The sequence below is a fragment of the Sminthopsis crassicaudata genome, chromosome 1 (assembly GCF_048593235.1).
Source record: "Sminthopsis crassicaudata isolate SCR6 chromosome 1, ASM4859323v1, whole genome shotgun sequence".
NCBI classification, from domain to species: Eukaryota; Metazoa; Chordata; class Mammalia; order Dasyuromorphia; family Dasyuridae; genus Sminthopsis; species Sminthopsis crassicaudata.
The window spans coordinates 404,433,190-404,451,485 of NC_133617.1; the positions used below are offsets into that span (position 1 = coordinate 404,433,190).

General features: G+C 39.0%; 1 protein-coding gene across 1 annotated transcript; it reads left to right on the forward strand.

Annotated features, from left to right (window-relative positions):
* Positions 1-4,106: 4,106 nt before the first annotated feature.
* On the forward strand, positions 4,107-5,550 carry ACTL7B (actin like 7B). The gene has a single exon (XM_074280069.1). The coding sequence runs from the start codon at positions 4,200-4,202 to the stop codon at positions 5,454-5,456; it is 1,257 nt and encodes a 418-aa protein (XP_074136170.1). The 5' UTR covers positions 4,107-4,199; the 3' UTR covers positions 5,457-5,550.
* The last annotated feature ends 12,746 nt before the right edge of the window (positions 5,551-18,296 follow it).

Below are 18,296 nucleotides of genomic sequence, written 5' to 3' on the forward strand. Positions count from 1 at the left end.
TCTGCCTGTCTCTCCCTATCTCTCTGTCTCTGTGTCTTTCTCTTTCTGTCTCTGTGTGTTTGTCTCTCTCTCTGATTTTCTCTTTCTCTCTCTGTCTCTGTCTCTGTCTCTCTCTTTCTCTCTCTCTCTTTCCTCTCTCTCTCTCTCTCTCTCTCTCAGTCTTACTCTCTCTCTCTGATTCTCTCTTTCTCTCTCTGTCTTTCTCTTTCTCTCTCCCATTTCCTTTCTTTCTCTCATATCTATTCTCACTGATTCCCTTCTTTATAATCAAAGTAAAGGAATTTATTTACTAAGATGGCATAAGAACTGTAAAGCATTCTGCTCAGGTACTTGTGGGACAAATGAAGCACAGATTTAGAATATATTGATGATGACATATAAAGAAGTCATCTTCTGACTTTGCATCTGGAGGACCCAGTGTCCTTTCCTCTTCACATTGCTCTCCCCTAGCATAGTATCCACAGTGATAACCAAGTACTCAGCTGAACTCCGTAGGCCTGCGTTCCACAGTCCAAATCTACTGGCCAAGCTATACGACTTTCTTCTCTGTTGTCAAATGCCTTCCTGTCTAGAATGTGTCTGTCTCCATATAGAATCTGTGCATGTGTCTGCTACCCTTCATCTGGGGATTGGATTCTCTCAAATTGTCAAACTGTCTTTTAAGGGATATTCTGTGCAAGTATGGCCAATTGCTTTCCCAGTCAATGGCCAGGCTCCCTTTCTAATTCTGTCAAGAAGAATTTCACTTTTCATAAAATGTGTTGTTGCTAGGGTGTTGTTAGCATGTTTTTTTAATTCAGGTTTAGGGAAGTAAGAATAAAAGCATAGAAGTGAGAAAGCATGAGACCTTTTCAGGGAGAAAAAATAACCCAATTTGTTTAAAACACACAATGCATAAGGGAAAGTATTATTAGAGAAGGCTAGAAAGATAGGATGGAGTCAGATTATGGAAGAACTTTGAATACACTAAGTTGTTATTCAGTAGACAAGGGATAGCTAATGTTGTGTTTGAAATTAGCTTCTTGCTTGGACCTGCTAGGCTATTAGGAACTTAACCTGCCTTACCCTAGACAAGCTCAAAGATTCTTAAAATGTATATGGAGGTCACAAAAAAATTGATAACAATAAAAGTTTTCTAAATGCTGCAATATCAGATATTCCACCAAGATTAAATTCTTTATGTAAAAATAAACAAGCACATCCATCTCAATATGTAAATTTGCTTTTGTCTTTAATAAGTGGCAAAATTATGTATGTACTAGAGAATTGTTTTATATTTCTTTATGATTTATTATCAGTAAATGTTTGGTTTATATACTTATTTTATATATCTACATAGCTTGGGGTCAGGTAAAAAATCTCCTGAGTAAAAAGGCATTGGGAATGAAAAAAGTTTAAGAAGCCCTAAACCAGATGATCTCTCCCCATTTGCCTATATCATATATAATCAATCAACAAATATTTAAATACCCACTACTATGCGCTAGATGCTATTCTAGGCCAAAAAAAAGAAAAAAGAAAGAAACGATCTCTGTCCTCAAGGAGCTTACCTTTTAAATAAAAATTTTTTAGGGGAAGGGGAGGCAGTGCCCACAGAGCAGGGAAAGGCCTCATGCAGCTGGAAGAAAGCTAGGAGACTGAACTCTAAAACCTGTCATACCAGCAACTTCAAACTTGCTGGTAGTTAAGCATGGAACAACAGATTTGCAACCTTGCAGCGAGGTTAAATACTTTTTCATTCATTCATTTTCTCCCCGAAGTCAAGGTCTGTTTCATGTGTGTCTTTGTCATTTCTGTGCTAGCCTGGCGTTCAAGTTGGTTCTCCTGTTATCTGTTTGCTCCTTCCCGAGACCCTTTGTTAGCTCATCATCCGTCTAGTCGCCAAACGTTGATTAATGCTCTGTACCAGACTCTGGGCTAAATGCTCACATTCTAATGTGAGGCAGCAAGAGACCTACAAAGTACGCAGAAGCCAGGGAACCAGAAATATCCCTTAGCTTCCTAGAGCTTTTCTGAACTCCGTGGATAGTGTGTCAGGCCTGAAATTAGCATTCACACTTGACCCCAGATGCTAGCCAGGTAATCCTAATCAAGTCACTTGACCTGTTTGCCTCAGTTTTCTCATCTGTAAAATGGATCTAATATCTACCTATCAGGGCTATGAGAATCAAATGAGACAATAATTGTGAAGTGCTTAGCAGAGTGCCTAGTATCTTTATCTAAATGTTAGCTATTACTATTGGTTTTTGCTCCTGTTCCTGGCATTTAATCAGCTTCCACGGGTTCACTTGTCATCGCTGTGCAGATTAATACCAGATCTGTCAATCCAGCTCTCGCCTCTCTCCTGAACACCCACCTTGCATCACCAACTGCCTATTGAATATCTCAAGCCAGATGTTCTGTTGGCAATTCAAACTGCACACTGGAACAGAACTCATTATTTCTCCTTGCAGATTCATTCCTTTTTAAACTTTGCTTTTGCCACCATCCTTCCAAACAACCAGTTTTACCATCTTAGTCTTATCCTTAGTGGCAATCAATTGCCAAATCTTGTTGTTTCTATTTTTGCATGTTTCCCATGTATCTGCTTCTCTCACACACACAGCTACTATCCCAGATCAGGTAGTTATTTCCTCTGTCTTGTAGCATTGAAATAGCTTCCTAATTAGTTTCCCTGCTTCAAGCCTATGTTTTGCCAATTTCTGGCTCCTATACAAATTTTGCACTTTCCTGTGTTCTATGATTGAAATATTCTCCTGTAATCTTGTCTTCAAGAGTTGTTAAAATAATACTATTCATCCTTTAAGAATCAACTCAAATGCTACATACTTACTCCATGAAGGCTTCTCTGGTTCCCAGATGAAAATGATCTTTCCCTCCTCAGATTTCATACACTTTGTACCCTCTTATGCATATCTGTTCTGTTCCAATTTAGATTTGCTTGTGCAATAATTCCTTTTAAATTAAAAAAATATGTGAGGGAAGGGATTGTGTCTTACTGATACTTTTGTATTCCCCAGTACCTAGCCCAGGATAGTACATTTAGAGGATCTTAATATTTATTGAACTTTTCTCTTTGTTCCATTTTTTAATTGCTATCATAGACCTAACAATACCATTTTAAATTTTTAATTTTTATCTTAAATTTATGAACACCAAAAAAAAAAAAAAAAAAAAGGCAGGGGGAAGAGAACATTTCTATATAGAAGAACAGGAAAAAGGAGACTTATGATAGTGGGGATGTTAATAATAGCTTTCATTTGTTTACTGCTCTACATTTGACAAAGAAAATTTATTTACTTACAGAATCTCATTTGATTCTTAAAACTACCATATGAGGTAAATAGGACAAGAGAGGTAATTAATATTAATACCTCTTAAAGATAAATTTTAAATCTCTGTTTCTTCAAACAAAAATTTTAGGTCATCCAACCAAAGGCTGGAGATAGATTTCAAAATCTTCTGATTCCAAATTGCATTCACTTTCCATTACTCCACAATGTAGAGTCTGCATTACCTCTTAGAATATAATAGAGGAATGAGTACTGGACTTATTTCATTAGTACAGGCAACTCCCTCTGCCAATACAAGTCAGTTATTTTCTCTGCAACTTCCAGTCTTTAATTGCTTAGAATACTGAAAGTGGTTTGCCCTGGCTCATATGGCCAATATCTACTAAAAGAAAACTTGACCCAGCTTTTCCTGACTCCAAGGCTGGCTCTTTATTTTCTATACTACTGCAATTACATTTTAAAAAATGTTTCTTTGTTTTTTGTCTTAGAACATCATTTCTCAAGTTGCCTCCCTTGACTTTCCCTGCTGATATTTTTCATCTCTTTCAAAGAAATTATTTGGGGGAACTTCAGTTCTGAAGCTGCCTGATTCTTTGAATACAACTGTTAATACTACTTTAAGAGGACTCAACCCTTCTTAGCAAGGGAGTAAAAGGAGGGTGAGATAGAGAGGTTCTCAGAATGAATGGTGCTTGGAGTTTTTAAATGAACTGGTGTGGATAAAAACTTTAAAGTGAAGTCCCCAGTACATCATATAGACTACTGAGGGGAAAAAACTCTGATGTGTGAGTGCTTATTACATCATAATTACAGCTATCTCCATGACATCCACCACAGAGTAATCCTTACTTATTTCTCACCACAGATCTCAAGTATGTGGATGTGAAAACTGAGTCAGGGAGGCAAATGGCAACGAGAAACACCCCTAGCCCAAGGCCCATGCCTGTAGGAACCGCCCAAGGTGATCCTGGGGAAGCCAGTGTATTAATGAACCTAGATGGGAAATCCATAGATAATGAGACACCAACACAGATGAAGTTGAAACCTAAGAAAACAAGAAAGGTCAAAGCACTAATCATCGACCTTGGCTCCCAGTATTGTAAGTGTGGCTATGCAGGAGAGCCAAGGCCCACCTATTTCATTTCATCGACAGTCGGTAAGCACTTCCCAGAGACTGCCAACTCAGGAGACAATCGGAAAGAAACCTATGTCGGACATGAACTTTTGAACACAGAAGTGTCCCTCAAGTTGGTCAACCCTCTCAAACACGGAATAGTGGTGGACTGGGATTGTGTGCAGGATATCTGGGAGTACATCTTTCATTCAGCCATGAAGATCCTCCCTGAGGAGCATGCTGTTCTCGTTTCTGACCCCCCGCTGAGTCCCAGCAGTAACCGGGAGAAGTACGCAGAACTCATGTTTGAGACTTTTAGCATCCCAGCCATGCACATCGCTTCTCAGTCCCTGCTGTCCATCTACTCCTATGGCAAGACCTCGGGACTGGTGGTGGAGAGTGGCCATGGCGTCTCCCACGTGGTGCCCATTTCAGAGGGGGACGTCATGCCGGGTTTGATAGGCCACGTGGACTACGCTGGGTGCGACCTTACAAATTACCTAATGAAGCTACTGAATGAAACTGGGCACAAATTCAATGACGAACACCTACACATCATGGAACACATCAAGAAGAAGTGTTGTTACGCGGCGTCTGATCCGGACGAAGAGTTCAGCTTACCCCTCGAAGACTTACGGGTAGACTACGAGCTCCCGGACGGAAAACTGATCACCATTGGCAAGGAAAGGTTCTTGTGCTCTGAGATGCTCTTCAAGCCTTCCCTAGTGGGCTCTGGCCAGCAGGGCCTGCCCTCCGCCACTGCCGCCTGTCTCAACAAATGCGAAGCCTCCTTTAAGGAGGAGATGATGGCCAACATACTCTTATGTGGGGGCTGCACTATGCTGGATGGCTTCCCAGACCGCTTCCAGAGGGAGCTGAGCCAGCTCTTTCCCAATGACAGTCCCCTCGTGGCGGCGGCTCCGGAGAGGAAGACTTCTGTATGGACCGGAGGCTCCATCCTGGCCTCCCTCCAAGCCTTCCAGCAGTTATGGGTCAGCAAAGAGGAATATGAAGAACGAGGGAATGCTGCTATCTACAGCAAATGCTAAGCTCCAATGAGGCCCAGATGCCCCAAGCAACAATACCATGACAATGTTAACACATTACACATTTACCGACTTTCACATAAAGCTTTACCCTGAATCGCTTTGTGGGCGCTTTTGTCAGATTAGTGAGTAAGCTGGCAGCCGCGCGCGGTGGCCAACCGAGGGACCGAGACCCGTAGGCCTTAAGAGCTCGCGTTTCTTTAGTACTTGCAAGTCCACAGAGTGCTTTTCTAAGAACTTTCTGACATAGCAAAGGAGCAGAAGGGGAGGGGATAGGACATAGGTAGTGTGAACTGTAATCATATGCATTTTCATAGCATTTTAATTTTTTACTAAGTTATCTTCACAGCAATGAGAGGATAATAGTAGTAGTAATCATCGTGTAAACATTTCTTTAGCCCTTTAAATCTACATAAAAATGCTTTCTTTACAACTTGAGAGGGGTGGGGAATAATCTTTTTTTGAGTACTTTAATTTTTACAAAATGCTTTCTTTCCTTACAGCACCTTGGCAGAGCGGGAAGACCCGATTTCAAATCTTATTTCAGTTACTAATTCTGCATCATCTTGGATAAGTCACTTAACATTTCCTCATCTAGTTTCTTATCTAGCCTCTAAGGTGTCCTTCTAGTCCTAAATCTGTGGTCAAGCTTTTTTTTTTTTTTTTTGGGGGGGGGGTGAATTCAGATTCATGATTTCCATCAGGATGAGAACTCTCTCTATTGGGGGTTAAGTGACTTGCCCAGGGTCACACAGCTAGGAAGTGTTAAGTGTCTGAGACCAGATTTGAACTCGGGTCCTCCTGAATTCAGGGCTGGTGCTCTATCTGCTGCGCCACCTAGCTGTCCCAACTCTCTCCCCTGATAAAGACTGGCCATTCTTCTGCAGAACATGGTTTTCAAGGGAGTTCTAGAGCACTGAAGTTAAGTGATTTGTTTATGGTCAGAAAGTAAGAATGGTACTTGAACCCAAGTTCAGACTCCAGGTCAGTGCTGACCTTCTCTATAAGAGAAGCATCCCAAGGGGCTTTTGGAGCATGCTCAGAGAGTTTACATGGAAGTACTTTGCATCCTCTACTGGGTAAATGGATGTAGCCTCTTCTGATTGGCTGCATAACTAGAAAAGCTATCTCTCTAATATAGGAAAGACCAAGATGGTCATGCTTTCTGAGTCCCTCCTGCTGTCCAAAAGGGGGAGATCACTGTTGACCCAAAGCTCTGACACCATGAACTGTGAGAGGGGGAAGTGTTTTTCTTGCCCTTACTCTTAAGAGAAGGGGGTCTGGCGCTGTCGTTTGTGTCCTCTCATTTATTCTAGCGTCCGATGGAGGTTATTCCCCATGGCTTCAACCCCTGGCGACCTTCAGCCAGAATTCTTGCAGAAACTTGCAGCTAGGACAGGGGAGCCTGGAAAAAGCAGAGTCCTCCTGGAACCTGAACCTGAACTCGGGGTTTTGGACTTTGAACTTGAGACTGTGTTTTCTATAGTTACGTGAGTTAGATTCTAAACCTAATCCCCTTCTCTTCCCTAGAATATGAGGTAGTAGTATGGTGGATGATGTTCCACATTTTGGGAGAATATGCATATATATTTGTTATTATGCCTTTGAAGCAAACATTCCTTTGTAAAAGTTACTTTGTTAGTGCTTAAATGGAACTGAAGTTCCTCTACACCTAAATGAACACTGTGGGCAAGGGCTAGAAGCAATTGCAGAGAGCCTAGATAACTTCTTCACTTCTTAAGAGTGGCACTTGAGAACTCTCTGGGAAAGATAAACTATAACTTACCTAGACTTCAGATAGTGAAGACCTGGACAATGTTACAACAAAATCTTTTTATCTCTATTTTAAAACCGAGGTAGTTGAGAACCCAAAGAGGTAAAATTACTTGCCTAAGTCACATAGCTCATAAATGTCAGAGCTCAGGCCTAGAATTCAGGTCATCCAACTCCCAGGAAACCAGAACTTTTTCTGCTTCAGTTTTTATAATCTCTCTATATTATAATATATAAATAATTATATAAAAATTTAATTTTATAATCTAATTATAACAATAATAAGCTATACAGACTTCATGCTTACAAAGGAAGCATAGAATATTTGGATTATGATGTAACATTTCTATTACTTCTCTGAGTTACAAAATAGAAGTAAGCTTTTCTGCAAAGCTAAGACTCTCCACTTGCTGGTTGAATAGGCCTATAATAACAAAAACAGCATTAGGAGTGTTTCCTGATGAAAATGCAATTATCTTTCAATTGGGCCTTTTGTTGTTATTTTGCATTTGTGGCAAGTGAGACAGGCCAAAGTAGAAAGGACTTGTCCAAACAAGACAGAATCTCGGGCTTTTGACCATCAATTTCATGCTCTGGCTGAGGGAGGGGCTTCTGATGGGAATTTAGGTACAGAGAAGGGCAAAGAGTGATGGGGAGAAGTTAGAAGAAGAAACAGGAATCAGGTCCTCGAGATGGGGAGATAGCTTAGATGAGCTGAAGGGAGTAGTGGGGTGGGGCATCAGGAACAGAAAAAGTCAAGAACAGAAAAGAACAAAGTCAGGTTTGCTGAGCCAGGCTTCCCACTTTAGATGAGGTACGATAGAAAACATTTCAGAAGATTAGTCAGCATCATACCTTTCCATCCATACTGCATCCACACTTCCCATAGCAGTAAGTTGGTACAACAAACCATTTGCAATTCCATGTTATTTTTTTCCTTTTGTTTCTCAACTCAGATTGAGAGTTGTAGCTTTAAGATCTAAGTAGTCTCATTTCTTTGAACAGTTCAAATGAAGCACTGTCTTAAACCAAGGCCTCCCTATCATATGTAATAGCTTCCAAACCCCTTAAGGGTTTCTCCCTATCTCCCCTTAAGACAGGGCTGTCCCTTACTCACCTACTCCCTCCCCTAGTGCTTATTTGTATGGATGTGTGAGGTTTCAGTACACATTGTTACATATAACCCTCAATAAAGACTAGCTAGAAATGACCATTTCTGCCATCTTACATCCAAGGTCTTAACCAACTATGGATCCCTTTTTGAGATCATGTTTTAAATGCATAAAAAACATATATAGGAAACCATTTATATTGAAATAAGTTATCAAAATAAATATTTTTCAAGTTCATGGATGCCAAATTAAGAACCCTTGCTAGCTTTATACTAATGCCTACAGATTTTTAGGACCTTTCAGGGTCTTCATATTTATAAAAGGTCAAAGTTTTACGGTTCTAAGGACCTTTGGAGATTAGAAAAAGGTAGAGCTGAGAGTTTAACCCAGACTTTTTTGCCTTCCCCTCCAAAATGTGTAAAGCTTCATATTGTTAACAGGTACAAGGGATACAATGACTAAAATTATTTATTCCACCATTTTACGAAAGTCAGTTTGACAGAGGATGGATTAGAGTGGCGAGTAGAGGCTGTGTTTCTGATGTTCTAAAAGTTGGTAGTGTTAGCTACTTATGATCACATGAAAGCATGGACTGAAAGGGATCAGCAGGTATCGTTTTTACTTAGAAGATAGAGATGGGAACAAGATAGTGCTTTTTACCTCTTCCTGAAGGATGCCAGAAGAACTGTGGGATGTATGGAGTAGAAAGGTCACTGCAAAGCCAGGCCATTTATTTTAAAGCTTCAATGTTTCAGTAGAAGAGGTTTCACAAAACTGAATTTTTCTGCCAAAGGTATATGGAAAACTGGGTTGGATTTTGGTGCTAATCATACTTCTATAATTATCTTAGGGTGAGAGAAAGTAGAGGTGTCAAATTGTTTAGAATTAGAATATTAGGAAATAATCAACAAGCATTTGTTAAGTACTTACTCTATGTCAGGAGCAGTACTCAGTGTGGAGGATGTTAGAAAGGGTAAACCATTCCTGCCCCTCCATATAACTCCACAATTTATAACACAGGTAATATAGGATAGTTTAAAACAAAACAAAACAAATGGATTTGAAATGAGAAAGGCTTGAGTTAAAATCCCAAACTGAATGCTTAGTAATTGTATAAGCATAAACAAGTCACTTAATCTCTTTGAACATCTACAAAATGGGCATAATATCTCTTGTACCTACTACAAAAGTTGTTCTAAGAATCAAATGATGTAGCCTCCAAAGCTGTCATATTCTTAGGCTGCATTAATAGAATAATGGCTTACTGGAGTTCCTAATCTCAGGTGTATGAATTTTCTAAAAAATATTTTGATAATTGTATTTCAGTGTAATTGGCTCTCTTTGTGATCCCATGTGCAGAATTTATGCATTTAAAAACATTCTTCTGAGAAAGGGATCCATAAGTATCACCAGACAACCAAAGTGTCACAAAAAAGATCAAGAACTCTTGGCTTATAGGAATTAGGAGGAAGTCATCAGTCTGCCCTGGACAGGGAACATTTGGAGCACTGTATCAAGTTCTGAGTACCACATTTTAGGAAGGCCGTTGACAAATAAATTGGAGAGTTTCTAGAAGAGAGCAACTTAAAAATGGTGAAAAGCCAAAGGGTGAAAAATAAAAAGCTCTATACTGTGTGATGATCTGGTGAAGGAACTGGGAATGTTTAGTCTGCAGAAAAGAAGTCTTAGGGGTGAGACATGATGGCTGTATTCAAATATTTGAAGGGCTGTTATATGAAGACTTATTAAACTTAGTTTGGCTCCAGAGGTCAGAATTCAAAGGAATAGCTGAAAATTTGAGGGAGACAAATTTAAGCTTATATCAGAGAAAAAAAAAAGTAAAAAACCCCCAAACTTATGAACAATTAGTGCTAGCCATAAATGGAATGCATTGCCTCTAGGGGAGTGGGTTTCCTCTCACTGGAGACTTCCAAGCAAGGACTGGGGGTCACTTAGCAGGTTTGGGAAGGGAGTCATTGCAGGCATTCTTGTTTGGGTTCCTTCCATTGGGAACCCTAATTCTGCTTTGCAAGCCTCAAAGGACCATGTTATGTGTAAGAGAAGTGACTTACCTGTAGCCTCACAACATAGTTTAGTGGCAATAGCCCATGCTCTCTCCACTGCAGCACCATTAGATACCACAATCATGACAAGTACAATCGACTTCTCCCCTCTCAATAGTCTCTTCTCTAGTGGTTTCCATGACAACGGATTTTCCTGGCTTCCTTTCCCTTTCACCACTTGATCTTTTCCTGACTCCTTAAGAATAAACATTATCTCAGATTCTATCCTTAGCCCTCTCCTCCTTCCTTTTAAATTATATTCTTTTTTAGTGACCTTATTCATTCCTATAACTTCAGTCAACTATGTACGACTCCTAAATTTTCATCACTGTCCTTTCTCCTGAATTCTAAACTTTCATTTCCAACTGGCTACTTGGACAACCCTACTTAGATGTTCTGCTAAAATTCAACAGCTTTCAAAAACTGAGTTGTATTCCTTTGCACATTCTACTTCTGCTTCTTAGACCATCACTACTTCTATCAGTCTTTCTAATTTCCCATATTTGAACCTTGGAAGTTTTCCCCTATATTTATCCCCTTCCCTCCCTTTCATAGCCATCCAGTTACCAAGTCCCATCTACTTTGCATCTGCAACGTCTCTCATCTATCCTATATCTATTCCCATTGTTATCTAATAGAATATTGCTCACCTAGAAAATGACAATAACTTCCTAAACTTTACTCTCTTCACCAATCTACCCTTCCTACTACAGTCAAACTAATTTAATATAGGTAGTCATGCCATTCCTTTGCTCAAAAACCTTCAGAGCCCCCCAATTACCTATGAATTTTGCTTATGAATTCTAAGTTTGAACTTCCTAGTCTGGCATAATCTGTTACCACTACTTATATCCTTGTCTATTCCCTTTTATATGCTCCATGAACTACTACTTATGAGCAATATTTCCCTGCCTATATGCCTCCTTTATACTCTTCTATAGGCCTGATTGTCATTCTTTTTCCTCCAGTTGAATTCCTATCCATCCTTTAAGCCCAGGTCAACTTCCTACCTTCTCCATGAAGCCTTGCCTGATCCATGCCAATCTTTTCCTTAGAACCTTACGTTGTTTTCTCCTTTTTGGTGCACTCAACATCACTCAATATTATAGTTATGCTTTTTAATTCTGTGACTCTGGGCAAGTCATTTAATCCGGATTGCCTCAGTAAAATAAAATAAGCTGGAGAAGGAAGTGGCAAACCACTGCAGTATCTCTGCCAAAAAAAACCCAAAACAAAGCAAATGGTCACAAAGATTTGGACATGATTAAAAGACAACCAAAAAAAATGTCCTTACAATGTTAGTTTTTTCCCCTAAGAGACTGTAAGTTCCATGAAAGCAGAGATTGTTTCTTAACTACATTTCTTTACCGTAAGAGGCTGGAGATGGCCCTGTATACAAGGGGAGATCTCTATCTGGCCTCTGGCCCCAGATGGCTCTGGAGGGGAAGGTGAGGCAGGTGAGCTTGCACAGCTCTCCTCATTTGCCAATCATAGCATCACCCCTCTGATGTTAAGGTCCAACAATATTTTTTGTTCCCAGGACTTTACTTTCTCAGTGAATTCAGTACTTTGCTCAGTCTTTCTGGCCTCCTTCCTTCCTTCCCTTATTTTAGATTTCTTCAGTATACATATTCTTGTCACAGCGAGCTAATCCTGTTTGTGGGGTTCTTGTGGCAAGAATTCTAAAATAGTTTGCCGTTTCCTTCTCTAGTGGATTGAGACAAACAGGTTAAATGATTTGCACAAGCTCACACAGCTAGTAAGTGTCTGAGGCCATTTGTACTTAGGTCTCCTTGATTCCAGGCTCAGCATACTCTTTGCTGAGCCACATAGCTGTGTCTATACGTATTGGGACTCCATTCCAATACCCTGACTTCTCATTAGCTAAGCATAGAGATTTTGCCTTCAGCCACAAGTATTACAAGTCTCTTTTCAAACTTGTTCCAGTTCACAAACTCTGAAGTTCCTTTATCTAATCATCTTTTATCATTTTATCTTTCCCAGTGTCTTAAAACCTCTAACCCTTCTCTTCTTCTACTCCATTGTTTCTATTCCTTTCTACCCTCAGTTCTTATCCAGGCCATCACTATTGAATTGATTTCACTCTCTTATCTCCATCCTTTGATGAACTAAATAAATTTCATCTTAAATTTCTTATCACTAATCACAACTTAGCTACTCCTCCCAATTCTGGATTCCTCCTATCATCTGCCTTTAAAAAAAAATTCCTTTTTTGCTGAATGGAATAGAAAGAAATCACAAAACTCTGCTGACTTAGTCCCCATACTTTTAGCTGAACACCTTGTCGCACCTTGTCTCATATTTCACCCCTCAAAAATTGAGGCTGTTAACACAGAACTACCCCTTCTCTTTTCTCTCTTCTCTCATCATTCAGACATCTTTCCCAATAATCTCCTCCTTCACGCTAGATGAAAAAGCGGCCCTTTTCCTTGCATTCTTGCTATCTCCATGGACCTTTGACCATACTCCTTCCATACTTTACTAGCAAATTGCCCCCATATTCTCTCAGCTCCCCCTTATCATTCTCTGTATCTACTGACTTCTTCCCTTTACAATCTGACTTTAAATCTCATCAGTCAACTGAAATTGCTCTTTCCAAAGATATCAATAATTTCTTAATTGCCAAGTCTAATGGCCTTTCCTCAATTCTCATTGTTCTTGACCTGTCTTCAGCGTGCTCATCATCCTGTACATCGGCCTGTACTCTTGGCTATTCTCGCCTTTCTAGGTTTTTATATATCACTGCTCTTTACTGGTTCTCTTACTATCTTTTTTTTGCTAGATCTTCACCAGGTCATACCAACTAATTATGAAAGGTCAAGGTAAGACCTTCTTTTCCCTCTATATGATCTTACATGGTGAATTTTTTAGCCTTCTTATCTCTATGCAAATAATTCCTAGATCTGTGTATATCCTGAATTTACAATCCTGCATCACTCACTGCCATTATATTGTCTCAACTAGATGTCCCACTGGCATCTTAAACTCTTATCCAAACCAGAACCCATCGTCTTTCCCTCCAATCTCTTCCTGTTTCTAAACTTTCCTATCAAACTTCCCTGATTTTCTTATCAAGGGGTTCACCATCCTCCCATTTACTCACACTCACAGCTTCTTGTTTCATCCTCATTTTCATATTCAGAGACTATGAAATCTGATACCAAATTTTAACATTTCTATTTTCACAGCATCTCTTGTATACTTCCCCCTTCTCTCCACTCATTCATTATATCATCATATCACCTTTCTTCTGGACTACGTCAATAATCCTGACCATGTCTCTCCCTACTCCTATCTATCATCCTTTCAGCTGCCATGATATTTTTTCCTAATGTGAAGCTCTGATCATGTCTCCCCTCCTCCTCCATTCACTGAACTCTGATAACCTCCTGGTCCCACCAGCATAAAATATAAACAACTCTGGAATTCTTCTCAGGACCTGATCCCTTCTTACCTCTCCATTATTATTTATTCCCCCAATCATGAACAATATAGTCCAACTACATTGTAGGACCTCAAAAAACACTCCATTTCCCAGCCTTTTATACTGACTGTTCCTCCTACCAGAATGTTCTCCCTCTCAACATTTGATTTTTAACTTCCCTAGTTCTCTTGAAGACTCCGCTTAAAGCCTGCCTTCTGCAGGAGGTCCTAGCAATTAGAGCCTTCACCTCCAATATTATCTTTATCCTTATTACCTTTATTATTGTTGCCTTTCATCTTCTCTGTATTTTGCACAAACCTAATTATTTACATGTTCTCTGTCCCCTGACCCTAGATTGTATGCTGCTTATAAAAATGGATAGGATAGGTTTTTTTTTTCTTTGTTTTTAATATTCCCAGTATTTAGTACTGTTACCTAGAAAGTGCTTAATGGAAGCTTGTTGCCTGACTGAGATTGTTCCAGCTCCAGCTCCTAATAGAGTATTCTGCACATAATTGACAATTAGGAAATATTTAATGAATTAACTACCTGTCCCAGGAGCTTTAAGACCAAATTCTTTTAGTGTTGTGAATGTTTTTCAAGGGTAGCATCCAATATTACTTGGCAACAAGCCTTAGCTGAATAACCTGTATAAGAAGACAGTAATCTCTCAACATTTCTAAATTATGAATTCAATTTCCTGGCCCATAGCCAGCAGCGACCCCCAGAAGACCTTTCTGCAACGTGAAAAAGAGAATTTTCTTGCTTGCTATGTAATTAAAAATCAAGCCAGAGGGTTGAAACCAGATATGATACAGTATGTACGAATTGGTATTATTCAGGATAGGGTCCACAGACCCTATGGTCTGCATGCATAGATGTCAATTATTTTGAAAAAAATTAAATCTTTATTTTTTACTAACCTCTAGTTGAAATTTAGCATTTCCTTTCATTATAAATATAGGCAACAAACTATGGTGATATAGCAATATCTTTTCACTAATAGAAGTCAGATATTTTCATATCATCATAGTAGTTGCAGATTTTCTTGAAATATTTCATCTCACCACTCCTTTGAAATTATGGTAGCCACTAGAACTGCTGCTAGATATATTGCTATATCACACATTTCTTTAATAGGTTCATAACTAGGTTTCAAAATGTTGGGTTACTTTGCATGTATTTTATTTTATGCAACTAAAAACATTATTCTGAGAAGGGGTCCAATTCACTCGATTGCCAAAGATTGACACAAAAAACCATTAAGAATGCCTTTTCTCAGCAGTTTCCTAAATGTTTTTCATAACTCTTAAGTACTTTCACTAGCTCATTTTTGGAAAAACCCCCAGGTAACAGTAGAAAAAAACAGAAAGAGGAGGATTTTTTCCCCCTTTTTAACTCCCAAGGTGTTTGTCTCCTGTGTGCTTCACACAAAAAGAGAAAAATTAGAAAAATTTACATCTGAAATCTGGGCTTCCAAGTATCTACTACATCAGCTCAGGTATCCAAAGTAATCTGGAAAAGAATTTGGCTCATAATAAAGATAAACACTGTAAAGATGAACCTTCTTTTTTAGAAGAGGAACCTTCAGGCCAGAGATTTTCACTGGCTTGCTTGAAGTCAGACAGCAAGTGTTGAAACTGGTCAAATCCAGACTTTCTGACTCCCATCCACTGCTTTAAAAAATATTGAAGCATGTTTATATTTATGAACCTGAAACATTCAGACATTTTACTGGTCCAACCACATGTTCAGATCCTGATATGTTAAGGGAGTAACTGAGTCACCCTTCTCATATAAAAAGCAAGAGTCACCATCAGAGAGAAACGTGGAGATGACCATAAAACAATAATAGAATAGAATAATCTGACTATTCTAATCCTGAGTTCTCAATTATTTCAGAAACCTATCAAATATGTTAGGCTGCCTTTTTTATTTAGTATAGATATATTCTTTTTGGAGGAGAGGGATGAGGCAGTTGGGATAAAGTGACTTGCCCAAGTTACTTGTAAGTAACTTCATACGGTTAGGAAGGTAGTGTCTGAGGCAGAATTTGAACTCAGTTCCTCATGACTACAGGACCAATGCTCTATCCATTGTGCTATGTTGCTGCCCCTCTTTATTTAGTAGATATGTCCCTTTTTTTTTTTCTGAAGTAATTGGGGTTAAGTGACTTGCCCAGGGTCACACAGCTAGGAGTGGTTAAGTGTCTTGAGGCCAGATTTGAACTCAGGTCCTTCTGATTTCAGGACTAGAGCTCTATCCACTGCACCACCTAGCTGCCCTCTAGATATATTCTTTAAAAGCTATGTGTAAGTCACATTTTTGGAAAAGGAATCCTATTTAACTGTTCTCAGGGGCTATTTATGGGACTCCTATTTTGAACCCTTTTGTAAAGTAAAAAAACTATGCTCATATACAATTGAATGGTCGGATTTGTATACCCTTAATTATTATTTTTGAAGACTTGAGTCTCCCTATCTCACCTGGACTGGAAGTACAGTGGTCACCCATGGGCCCCATCCCAGTAGTGATCAACCCAGAAGCATTCACATGCTACCTTTTTCTGAACTGAGTGGCTGGTTCACTCTTCTTTGGCAAACTGGTGACCCTCTCCTTCCCATCATATTGCAAACATCCATCAGTTTTAGCCCTGCTGCAGCCAAATGCTGCCTAAGTCAAGCAATCTACCAGTCTCAGCCATCCCAACAGGTAGAAGTGGGAAAGATATACTACCACAAAATAATTTTTTTTTTTAAATGGACACATTTGTAATGCTGCTGCTGCAGGGAAAATGAACATAGACTTTTTTTTTTAAGATCAGAGTGAATTTTAGCATTGCAACAATGTCACATAGTTTAGAATACTTTTTATTATAAAAATGTTTTACCACTATTAACTGATTAATCTTAACATTTGTGGGAGGTAGATAAGCATCATACCAATTTCACTAATGGAAAAACCAAGGTAGAAAAAAATTAGGTTGTGTTCAAGGGCACACTTTATGGCAACGTTAAGAACAAAAACCCTTAATCTCATTATTTCTTCACTGGCTTCCAACAGCTATTAAATTTTGCCAGCATAAAAGTTGGCATAATATAGCAGGACCCCATTTACTTGGCTCTTCCAAGAGTTAGCTTCAACCCATCCATACCAAATGTAAGAATATACAATCTTACTGCAAGCATTCTACTTCTCTCTCTCTCTGTCACTGTTTCTCTCTTTGTCTCTCTCTCTGTCTCTGTCTTTCTCTCTGTCTCTGTCTCTTTTTTCTCTCTGTTTCTCTTTCTCTTACCCACACACAGTAATTTGACTTCTAGGATGTGAAAGAATTGAGGTCCATGTTGAGCAAAGGAAGACAATTAGAGATTTGGAGAAATGAAGTAAAGATGGGGAACCATATGAAAAATGGGGAGAAAACATGGGAACAAATGGGGTTGCTATTAAGGGAGGTGGAAAGGCAAGAAAAAAAATAAGACAGCCATCTAGGAATGAGCCAGCAAAGAGACCAAGGAAATCCAAGAGATCTCATTTTCCATGAGATATATTTAGATTATATGCTTTGACACTGAAGTATCCAAGATGTTTGAAATATGTTTGAATCTAAGAATCTAAGAAAGAAATGCCTCATATTTTTTAGAAGGAGAAAAAATGTCAGTGTTATAGGATAGGAAGGCAGAGGGATATGACTGGCAGGAGGCCAGTTGGTACCATGAAAATGTATGTCTTCCTCTTTTCCAGGCTTATGAATTTTATACACCGAGTCTCTCTTCTCCCCAACCTCTGCCCTTTGTCCACATATGTTTTCCATTCCCCCTACAGATGCCTTCAAAGTAAAATTGAATTTACTTGCTTTTCCCAAAGAGAATAAAGAAAAAGAATCTAGATGTGCAAAAATATTTATAGGCAACTCTTTTTGTGGTAGCAAAGAATTGGAAATTGAGGGATGCTCATTAATTGGGGAATGGCTGAACAAATAGCATATGATTTTGATGGAATAATATTGTGCTGTAGGAAATGACAGGGGGCATGGTTTCAGAAAAACATGGTAAGATGCATATGAACTCATGCAAAGTGAAGTTAAAGAACTGAGAGATCATTGTGAAAATAAACGTAATGATGATCAATTGTGAAAGACTTGGCTGCTCTGAGCAATACAGTGATTCAGGACAATCCCAAATTACTCATAATGCTATCCACCTCCAGAGAGAACTGATGAACTCTGAATGCAAACTCAAGTATAATTTTCTCACCTTTTTCTTTTTTAAAAAAAGATGTGTCTGAGGGAAGTGGGTGGGGGAAGGAGGGAGAAAATTGGGACACAAGGTTTTTCAGGGGGTCAATGTTGAAAAATTATCCTTGCATATGTTTTAAAAATAGAAAAATTTCAATAAAAATAAATTTTAAAATGTGGCTAGTAAATTAGGAGAGCAATTTATCTATCAGGTCT

Coding starts and splice junctions, on each gene's coding strand:
- ACTL7B (XM_074280069.1), top strand. CDS start 4,200: ATGGCAACGAGAAACACCCCTAGCCCAAGGCCCATGCCTGTAGGAACC.